The sequence below is a fragment of the Tetrao urogallus genome, assembly GCF_951394365.1.
Source record: "Tetrao urogallus genome assembly, chromosome: 6".
Taxonomy (NCBI): Eukaryota; Metazoa; Chordata; class Aves; order Galliformes; family Phasianidae; genus Tetrao; species Tetrao urogallus.
In genome coordinates this window covers 24,375,253-24,386,064 of record NC_136819.1, presented here as the reverse complement: position 1 = coordinate 24,386,064, position 10,812 = coordinate 24,375,253, and the positions used below count along the sequence as shown (strand labels likewise).

Sequence of the window (10,812 nt, the reverse complement as noted above, 5' to 3'; positions counted from 1 at the left end):
CATGCATCTGGACTGTCTCTGGGTAGTATACAAGCACAGTAAACTGAGATTCACTCATAGCCAGGTAAGAAATCATCACACATCCAGCATTTTTATCCTACCAGGGGAACAAGTAATAAACAGACTCAATTCTCACTTTCATAGTAACACACATCTCTTCCAGATTAACATGCTGCTCCCATAGACTACATGCAACGTATGTGCAGACACTGCTGGTCAGAACACAGTGCATCTGTGGCAAATTATCTTTAAGAAGTATTTTTCATTTCAAACATATAGACGACACTGCTCATCACTGGAGCATGACACCCTTGCACCAGCCCAGCAACACCACAGAAGTGTTTTTTCATGATTTCATTTTCCTGATCCACTTGGCAGTACAACTGAGATACCATTACAGGAGGGTGACACTTTATAAAGGGCTATTATGAGGCATTTCCAAAAGAGATTTCAACCAGTCTGCTGTAAATAGTTTTATTACATTTTGAAAGTTCTCATCACACACGTGACCATGACATAGACGATTTCTTAGTGCAAAGTACTCTGCTGACTTGTGAACCAACATGTAAGCTGTTAGCAAAAGCACATTACTTAACAACCAGCCAACACTGCCTTAAGCATACATCTTCACTGTTATTCACGATGCCTTACTGTCTATATTTATAGACTCAGAGCCACCACCTCACATCAAATCCTCATTTATCCCAAGCACTGGTGGCAAGCCCAGCACTTCTCTAGTTGTGTTTCTGAGGGCCAAGGCACATGCCCTCTAAGCCCCTTTCAGTTAACAGCACATTGTTTTACTGTCCAAAACATCACCCATTTTGGCTGCAAATCCATTTGGATAGCAGGAGAAGAGGGAGGGGGCCAGATGCGAGGAGTCCATCTCCTTTTCTGCCAACGAAGACTGTGATCACCACTACTTGCAAGGAAGATGATACCGAGAGGTGTGGTGGTCCTTCATGTCAAACTCATCATGGCCTTCCCTGAGAAGCAAACACAAACTGCAGTCAAGAGTAAATATGCAGGCGGGAAACTCACCCTAAGCCAGTGCCCAAGAGCAGTCTCTAAAAGAAACCTATTCCAAGGGCTGATTGATAAGACTACACCAGCAAACATGTGGACTGGTTACTCAAGAGATTTGTTTGTAACAGAAACCTGTGATGCACTTTATGAAAAGCTCTGTTCATCCTTGCCTGATGAAGTGGGGAAATGACAGCAGACCTCTATCCCCCCCTCTCCCTGTGAGCTTCATAACCAGAGACTCATTTTCAGCACCATGTCTGCGATTTGCAGGCATGTTAGCAACTCCAGTGACAACAGCTAAAACTGTAGCCTGCTCCATTTGACTCTGGAAAATAACTCCTATGGCTGAAGTACAGTGTACTGGCAACTGTCATAGTCTTGCCAAGAAGCAGTCAGTGTTAAGACAGTAGCTTACATCTCCAGCGCAGGAATTGTATACCTGACATTTTTCATACAATTTAAAGCTTCACGGTCTCAAGCTAAGAAAAGCCTCAGGAAATTATACTATCCGATCTCCCTTCTGGGAGAATCCAGCCCAGATTATCCATCATTGTCATAAAAAAAAAAAAAAAACAAAAACCAACCAAAACACCAACCATAAGAAGTGCTGAACAATGGTCTCTCTTATCCCACACACATCAACTGTTCCAGATAACAGTTGAAACAAAGCGCCCTAACACACACTAAAGCAGTACAGACAGAACGTTTCTGTCCAGGACCAGTTTAGTCCCTGAAGCCTGGGGTAATTACTGGTAACGAAAAGTATTTCCATTAAACACTACCATTCAGTTCAGACCCAAGTTCCTCAAATCTTCCCACCTGTCTTCTGTTCTTCTGCCCAAGAGGAAGAACAAAAGCAGCTAAGCTTACCTATGGCCTGTCCCTCAGATGAGAGGAGCTGGAAGACTTACCGAAAACAGCGCTGGCAGTAGAGGTCCCCACTGCAACCATGGCATCGCAAAGTGGCATCTTCATTGCAGATGCAGCACCAGGGTAACTCATGTTCATCACTGTCATCTGCCTCAGCAAGAGCTATGGCAGTTGGAGTCTGCCTCTAATTCACAAAGAAAACAAAGACGCAATTCAAACCACAGCAGATACTATACAGGACTTCCATTGTAAGGCAGCTGAATGTCAAATAGTTCAAGGGTGTTCAGACATTGCAAGAAAGCCAAAGGACAGGCTCCATGCATGTATCTAGGTGGTTAAATAAATACCCAAGATACTCACTACTAGCATTTGCCCATGAATCTGTATTATTTAGAAGGTAAGCACCCTCATTCAGTACCTACAGCAATACAAATCAACACCGCCTGTCCTGTGCTAAAGGCTGAAGCCCAGATCTTCCAGCAGGCACCACAGCAACACCAAATAACAGACCATTCCTGCTGCAAAGGCAAATAATCAATCAGCTTTCCTGAAAAGAGTTACGTGTGGAGGGAAAGCAACGGGAAGGTCCGAAAAACAAGAGGTTGCAATTTTCTCTGTTAGAAAAAAAAAAACTGAGGGACAAAGAAGATAGTTTATCAGGAGACCACTAGCACTCATTTGTACCTGAGGTTGGGCTGAAAAGACACGCTGGAATTACAGTGTTAAGTTTTATTCATGAGACCCCCGTTGTCTCTTGCTTTACAGAGCCCTTGGAGAACTGAACAACCTCATGCACACTGAAACGCACTGCCTGACCACTGGCACGGGCAGCACCTTAACACAACTGCAATAAGATGGCTTTTAGACCAGTTGTACTTGCTTTAGCAAGGGGGTTGGACTCAATCACTTGAGGTCCCTTCCAACCCCTGCAATTCTGTGATCCCAAAAGTGCAAGGTGGCATACCTACGAGATGGCTGTTTTCAATAGTGCTTAGAATTAAATAATTTACTGCACCAGGGACAGGCCTGTCAGGTGTCCGTGACTCACATGTCCACTTAATTCTCATAATATACATTAGAGAAGGTGTATACATTTCCATAATAGGCTGGTATCCATTCTGAATGTAGAGTATCTTGTTACCAATACCTTCCTCTGACGTTTTAAGAGAACTCAGCCAACTGATTACTATCTAGAGATTCTGTTCTGTACATGTTTTCTGTCTGAAAGCAATGGCAGACCTCCTACTTAGCCTGGTTCAGGCTCTGGTACTAGACCATGGCTTTCTTGATCTAATTTTATTAGCAAGTTAAAAATTCTGTACTATTCACTTTGCTAGGTCAATTCTAGTTGACTTTTCTAGATTTAGAGGACACTTTCTCATTCAGCAGAAAACCAGCCTGAAAGGATTACAGAGAGCAATTCTTTTTAAAAGTAAAAGATGACTCTCATCTGTGCTCAGCATTTGTCAGCCTTACAGATGCCACTAATTCTCAGCTTGTCTGCTCTGGAGAAGCTGGGTACTTTTTTTCCCCCTCCCAGAACTGACCATAGGATACATCAAACCCTTCTTGCAGAGCTGTACTCTCCTTGGACCCCAGAGTATATCATTCCAAGAGATCCTGACCAGCTCACTTACCCCTTGCTTTGTTTTTTTATGCAGGTTCTGTTGTGAAAATCCTGGCTGAGTGGTCTGATCTGGAAGAATGTTGAATCCACTCGCTTCATCCAGGGCTGCTTCCTCTGTAAGCTGACAATAAAGAAGCAAAAAGCCACTTGTTTTGAATACATTTGGGAGCCTCATTCTAGACAAACCTTCCTCCCTTCTTCTTCTTGACCCCCCCCCATGCAGTAATTGCAGATGATTGGTCTGAACACATCTATGTAGTGTTATTCGGACAAGTGTGAGTTTGTCTCTGAACACTATGTGTGCATTGTGAACAGTCAGTGCAACAGCAGAGGCCAGACCTCAGCTAATGCACTATGCTTTACAATGCATCTATCAGCAGATGCTCCTCCTATAGCTGAACGGACGCACAGGAGCTAGTATTGGAAAAGCACTAGGAGAGGGAAGGAATGAGACTGCCCAGGAACAGAAGCTCATTATTTGCATGCTCGCTAGGTAACAAAAACACTGGGAATGACTGAAAGGAAAGTAAGGAAAGTAAACAAGGCCACAGCTGCCACTTCTGACCTGTTTCAGCACTCTCTGAATGGCTTCCTCCTCATCCAATTCCTCATCACTGTCAGGAAATTTGTAAGTTTCCAGTGTAACTGCAGGAATAAGAGACAAGAGACTATGACCCATATCTGCCTCATACTTCGTGATCACTTATGTTCCAGAGACAATCCTTTGTAGTATGAGCTGGTGTAGGCACTCTGGCAGAGACATATCCCTTTAGAGGGGGACAGTTTAAAAAGCACGTTACCATATGTTTTTGAAGTTGGAAAAGGAAGATAAAAAGAGAGCTTTGCTTTGACAACATCTCAGAGTACACTAGAATTATCACAAAGAGGGAAAGATAAAAGCCTGTGCTTACAGTTCCAGCCTTAGTCTTAGCTAAAATCTTTCATGCTGATTTCATCATGAACCAACCTCTACAACTTTACAGTTAATAAAATCCCAGCCTGCTTCTTGCAGAACAGAAGAATTAAATAGGTAAAGGCCTCTCAGAAAAGAAACTATTCTGACACAGGAACTTAGTCTCTCTTAGGACTGTATTCTTCTCCGATACCCACCTTTCTCTGGGTCTTGGCCTCTGAGTACTGCCAATCTCTTAGCAACCTGTAAGATTTTTTCCTGCCTAGTGTTTTCTTCTCGCAGCTCAGCAGCAGCCTCTGCCAAAAGTTTATTCTTCTCTTCCTCCAGCTGTCTTGGGTCCAGATTTGCATGGGAAACACAATCTTCACTTTTGCGACTCAGGTCATTCAAGTTTCGGCCACTAACAGCTGAAAACAGACATACAGAACATGCTGGTAACTCAGCTGCAGTATTCCTCGGGTACAGCCAAAACCACTGAAGCAATAGCATGTGAGCACCTTGATGCTTTCCATTAATTAATAAGAAAAGGCATGTCACAACAGGATCTACACTTTATGTGAAGAAAAGAAGGCGAGTCAATCTGCATTTTACAGGAAGATTATAGAGAAAACACTGCAGCTGGGAAGACAACAGTATCCCAGATTTCTGATGTTTTCCAGAGCACAGATGTATTAGGAGTAGCAACAGCTTAGAATCATAGAATCATAGAATCACCAAGGTTGGAAAAGACCTAAAAGATCATCCAGTCCAACCGTTCACCTATTCCCAATAGCTCCCACTAAACCATGTCCCTCAACACAACATCCAGCTTCTCCCTAGGTAAGTGTCAGCTTACAGAAACAGAGCAGAACAAGCAGAACAACCCTAAGATAACAACAAAATGGAACCATTTCCCAAGCAAAGACAGTGAGATCCAATATTGAATTGGGTGCTGTTCTTTGTCAATCTTGTGTCATAAGGGGGACATAAGGACACACCGGACACCTAGATCACCTGTAAGGTAGGAAAGGCAGCATATATTCCTTTCTCACTGTAGCAGGCACATTAAGAGACAAAAACAGATCTTTGGAAGCCAGAATAGATACCTTGAGGCTGGACTCCTGGACTGTCATGCTCATCAATAGAAACTTCCTCAGCTAGCTGAGTTAACAGGTCATCTGTTTGCTGTGACAGACTTCTGGTATCAGGGGGTTGGTGTACCTAAGAAACGAGAAGGGCATGGGAGAAAGCAAATGCGAGGAAAGTGGCACACTCAATTAAAAAAAAAAAAGTAAAAGAAAAAGTGAGTAACCATATAATACTCTGAGGAAACAGTATAAAAAGATGCATCTACTGATTTGGGAGACTCAGCTTATAGGTATATGGTGTAAGACTATCAAGGTTTCATTCTCAGTCTTTTTGAATGCAGCCAACATTAATGCAATCATCTAAACAAGGCAATGCAGGGCTGAACATATAGCAATTGATGCTGCTGTATGCCAAACCCAGCTCTGCCACTGCCTCTAATATAAACAAAGTGCCATTCTCTACCGTGAAGCCCATAGTAAGAGCTGCATGTGCATCACTGCTGAAAAAGGAGCATGAAGAAACAATTTCTCAGTGACAAGACCAGCAATGCTGGTCAGCAATAATGTAAACAGGAAAAGGAGATTTCTGAAGGGAGACACCTGAACAAAAAACACTAAAGGACAAAGAAAGGCTAACATGTTGTGCCAGCTTAGAATACAGAGCAGGTGAAACAGGTGGAGAGCTTACTGGTCTGGGAGCCTGGGAAGGGGGATCCCTCCCCTGCAGGACAGCCAACCGGTCCTCCATTTCCTGCGCGGATGGAATAGGTCCGTGGTAATCCTCCTTCAGTGCAGCCAGCCTAGCTTCGATCTCAGCCTGAGAAGGGATGGATTCTGCAATTCGGAATAATCCAAGGAAGGGGTTATTGAAAACAAATAGCTTTGAATTGGTTTTATTTTGTTGTTTTTGTTTTTCCAGAATCATGCTCCAAACACCTGAGCAAAAACCTCCTTAAGTCCTTAACTCAAAGGAATAGTCATACTGCAGTAACTAGGAGATTCCTCTGCCACCCTTTTCTCCCAAATCACTGCCTCCTCCTGAGTTTATTCTTCCAGTTCTAAGACCCGTGTTAGTGTAACTCATTTGGCAATTGGCTGACTACAGATACTAGGGACAGACAGAGAAGCACATGTCCTTTAGGGAGTACAGTCTGTTGCATCCTTTAACACATCCCTAGGCATCAGACTGAAATCTCTCCTGCATAATCAGGTAACCACCTTGCAGTGCCTTTCCCTCTTAGACACTGTATATAAGATTTTTTAAAAGTTTATTTTCCAATAGGCACCCCAAGGCTGTCCCGGAATCTGAGAGCTGCTGAATGGGGCAGGAGTCTGGTTTTGTTCTCTGTGAGGCCAGATTCAGAATAATAATCCCACAGAGACTGGTACTGCTGTGGATCAGCACAATGACATACAGGAAAACTTCTGCAAAATGGTTTGGCCAAAAGATGGCCCCTTTCATTCTGCAGCTACTGTGCCCAACACAGACTTTTACTGCCAAACAATGAAAAATGAGGAAGTGATTTCATAGGTAAGATACTGCCCCAGGATTGCGAAGCCATTTCAAGAGAAATCCCAAGGGGAAGATTAATCTAAAACCACTGCAGAACCCAGCCACTGGGACAGCTCTGATCACATCACTGCCTTCAGTTCCTAAGAAGGCTGATACTGAATGCCTGGTACTTCCCTTTCCCTCCCATAGTTTTTCAAGTAGCAGCATCCCCTCCCAGGGAATTTCTGATCTCTCCAAAACTCACTGGGCTTCCTTTCCTCCCTGAGCTTCTTCAGTCTCTCTGCAATAGCTCTGTCCTCTTTGGAGAGCCCTCGGTATTTGGAGCCATCTTGAATGAGTAGTTTTGCATCTGCCTTCTGTTGTCCTTTCAGCTGTTTTTGCTTAGCCTCAAACGCTGCTACACGCCTGTGTCAAGGATGGAAAAAAACAACTGAAAACAGAGGCTTAAATCTTGAGATATGAAAACATCCTCTATGAACACAAGCTATTTGAAGAACATCAGTATAGAGAAGTCTCTCATTCCTGTACCAGGCTCTCCCATACCGGTACAGAGGTACTGCCATGAATAAGGAAAACTGTGACTCCCATGGTGCAGCAGGCGTGGCACCATTTCTGAGGAGACAAGGAATGTTTCACCACCAGGCTTGTTTCCAAGCCAACCACAATCAGTCATAGAATAACACAGACAGGCTGCTGTTCATGAGTGTATTAAAAATTAGAGTGTTTCCTTCTACTCTCCAAAACAATAACCAAAAAAAACCACACCTGCAAAGCAAAAGCCCATCCTTAATCTAATCCTGAACAAGCAAACATCCACATCACAACCTGCTTCTTTTGCTGGTTTCTATAAGGACAGAGGGGGAAAGAGCTGAAGGTCTGAAAGGTTACCCTACAGCAGAAACAGGTGGCTGATCAGCAAGCTTAACTCACTTTTTGTAGTTTTCTGGTGGTGACCATTTTGCCGAAGTGCTTTGAGACTCTTGTCTGAAACATAAAAATACTGTTATCTCTGAACTCAAGACTCCAGCAATGCTTCAAACATCTATTCTCTCAACCCGAGAGGAATCAGAATACAAGTGTATTGATCACCTGGTACAGTCCTTTCATAACTCCATTAATATAGAGTGATCAGCTTGTGAAAGTGACTAAGATGATACAGCTGCTTGGACAGGAGGTGACTTCATTTCTAGTCCTATGTTCTTGTTGTTTTGCTTTTGGACAAACTTTGTTTGGTTTAATACAGACACCAGGAGGAGCTGAAATGCCCTTGGCCTCCCAGAGCCTGCACATCCCAGTTCAGCAAGCAGAGAGCGCAGTTAGGTAGGATTCTCAAGGTAATTAGCTTCCATACAGTACAGCTCCCTGAAAGGAGCAACAAACACAGAATTATATAATGCACAAGCATTGTATTATGGAAATAATTATGTAATCACCAGTATCATGATGACATCTTCTAGGACACTTGAACATCACCAGTAAATCTTGTGTAACTGTTTCCTACCTCCTTGTGTTTGTGTCAAGCTGCTAAGCTATGCTTACATAAGGTAGTTAGCATACTTTATTCATTCTTAGAAGGCACAGCTACAAATACCTGTGCTGTGCTAAGGACAAGCAAAGGCAAACGTGGGCAACACCTTCATCGGACCGCTTTCAACTCCTAAGTCTTCCATTGTGGAAGCCAACTGTGTGAAAATCACCAACTCACACAGCCCACAAAACATAGCCAACACATACTACCTACCTGCTACCCACTCAGGGAAGAATTTCTCCTGCTCTAACCCAACAGTTACTGATACTGAACAGACAAGGGGAAAAAAAAAAACACAAAAAACAAACAAACAAAAAAAAAACCCAACTGAACAGCAAAAGTAACGTAGGAGAAGGCCGAGTTTTTTTCTAGACATCTTTGGAGCTGCAAAGGGAAAAAGGAAACGTTCCCGCCCACACTTACCCGGTGAGCTTCCCGTAGCACTGCTTGCACACCTTCTGCGGAGCGCTCCCGCAGCGGGGCACCAGGGCGCTGCAGCTCAGGCAGCCCGAGCAGAAGGCGCGCCCGCAGCTCCTGCAGCCGCACTGCGGGGACACGAAGCGGGCGGGTCAGCTCCCGAGCGGCGGGGCGCGACGCGGCCCGCACCGGGCCACAGCGACGGGACGCACCCGAGGCTGCGCGGCCCGGCACGCCCTAGGCTCTCCCCGAGGCCCGGCCCCGCCGACCCCTCGGCCGGACTTGCCTCTTTCTTGAAGAGGCTGAACTTGCAGGCGCACCCGTAGCAGCGGCCCTCCATGACGCCGCCATCCCACGCTCCACAGCGCCGCGTTCAGCCGGCAGGCCCGGCCCCGCCCCTCCGCTTCTGCGCGCGGCCCGACGGGAGCGGGTGAGGGGAGCTTCGTTTGAAACGCGGGAGGCTGTCGGGTTAATGGCGTGCGGTGCCGAGCTCAGCTGTGGCACAGTGAGTCGCACATTCTCCGTCCCGCACAGAGCTGCCGACGCCACGTTCCACAGCTTGCAGCACACCAGGCTGAGTGGCTTGTCCTTGGGGTTCAGTGTGACAGAAGCAGCAAAGCATCACCAAATTGGAATCTGGAACCCGAGTTTCAGTTTTTGTCCAGACGAGGAACTATCAGCGTGCCAAAGCTACCCATGTTTTCAGTCTTAGTCTTGTTTTCTTGGTGTTGTAGTCCAAGTGAAGTGTAGTCCAAGTCCAAGTGAATGTTGTCTTGACCACAGTTACTTATGGCACGGAAATGCACTTTTAACAACAAAAATAAACCTAGGACTAGTAGATTTTTTTGGTGCATTTCTGTAGAGCTTTATTTCAGGCTGCTTTTGTCTCAACAGAAGTGATTGACAAATCTCTGTTCTGGTTTTACAGATTAGGAAAGCCTGTTGCTCAAAGGCCCTGACTCACCTCCCAGCTAGGAACCAGGACAGTCCCAGAGCAGGTAAGATTGGGATACTTGGGCACAAACACTCCTCTCATCTTTTCACATGCACAGGCTGATGGAAATGGCTGTGTTTGAGCACAGATCTATTATGTAACAACTGCTTGTGTTATAAGGTTTGTACATACACATGAATATGTGTACACGTATGTATTCATTACAGCTGTTACTCTATTTTTTTTAAGATTAAATCCTTACATGTTGGTTTTATAAGCTGTATGTAGTACGTGATGAACTTTGATTAGAACTCTCAAAATCAGTGCTGATATTTGAATCCTAAACCTTTGGCCATGATGTCCCTGGTGTCTATTGTTTGGTGAATATTAATTCATGTATCTCAGAAACTGAACATTAATTGCAAGCCTCTACCTCATTATTACACATGGGCAATGCCCTTTCTGGGCTGATAATTGTCTTTTAGATGCACATGCTCTTCTGCTATGCAGTTGAGCATACCTAAGCTTGTAGCAGGTGTCTGAATTGTATAAATCCTCCATTTAAGATTCACAGCTAATGGTGGGTGAAAACGAACGATAGTATCAGAAGAATGTTTTGTATGTTGTGCTTCCCTGTTTGGCAGGCTGCAAATTTACAGCAAAATGACAAAATTAACTGAAGTCTGCTGGCAGGAATTCAAAAAACAGTTGGAGAAACATTGAAGCTTTTGATATCTGCAGAAGGGAGTGGCAGATAGTCTGGAGCGTTTGTGGAAGCTCCTGTAAATCTGCATATTCATTAAGGAAAGCAGTTAACAATGACTCCTAACATAACTGATGAAATGTGGAAATCTTAGACTTCAGACAGAAAAGCCCTTCCTATGAAAGAGGGAACTTATGAATAATGTATTTCAGAA

At 44.3% G+C, this 10,812-nt stretch overlaps 1 protein-coding gene across 1 annotated transcript; it reads right to left on the bottom strand.

The window, feature by feature from the left end:
* Nucleotides 1-919: 919 nt before the first annotated feature.
* Nucleotides 920-9,301, bottom strand: ZFYVE19 (zinc finger FYVE-type containing 19; the record flags this gene model as incomplete). The annotated part of the gene is made up of 11 exons (XM_079536665.1): nt 920-986; nt 1,938-2,080; nt 3,534-3,644; nt 4,089-4,168; nt 4,634-4,843; nt 5,522-5,636; nt 6,192-6,337; nt 7,261-7,421; nt 7,947-8,000; nt 8,968-9,089; nt 9,248-9,301. The coding sequence occupies 11 exons, from the start codon at nt 9,299-9,301 to the stop codon at nt 920-922; spliced, it is 1,263 nt and encodes a 420-aa protein (XP_079392791.1).
* Between the last annotated feature and the right edge of the window lie 1,511 nt (nt 9,302-10,812).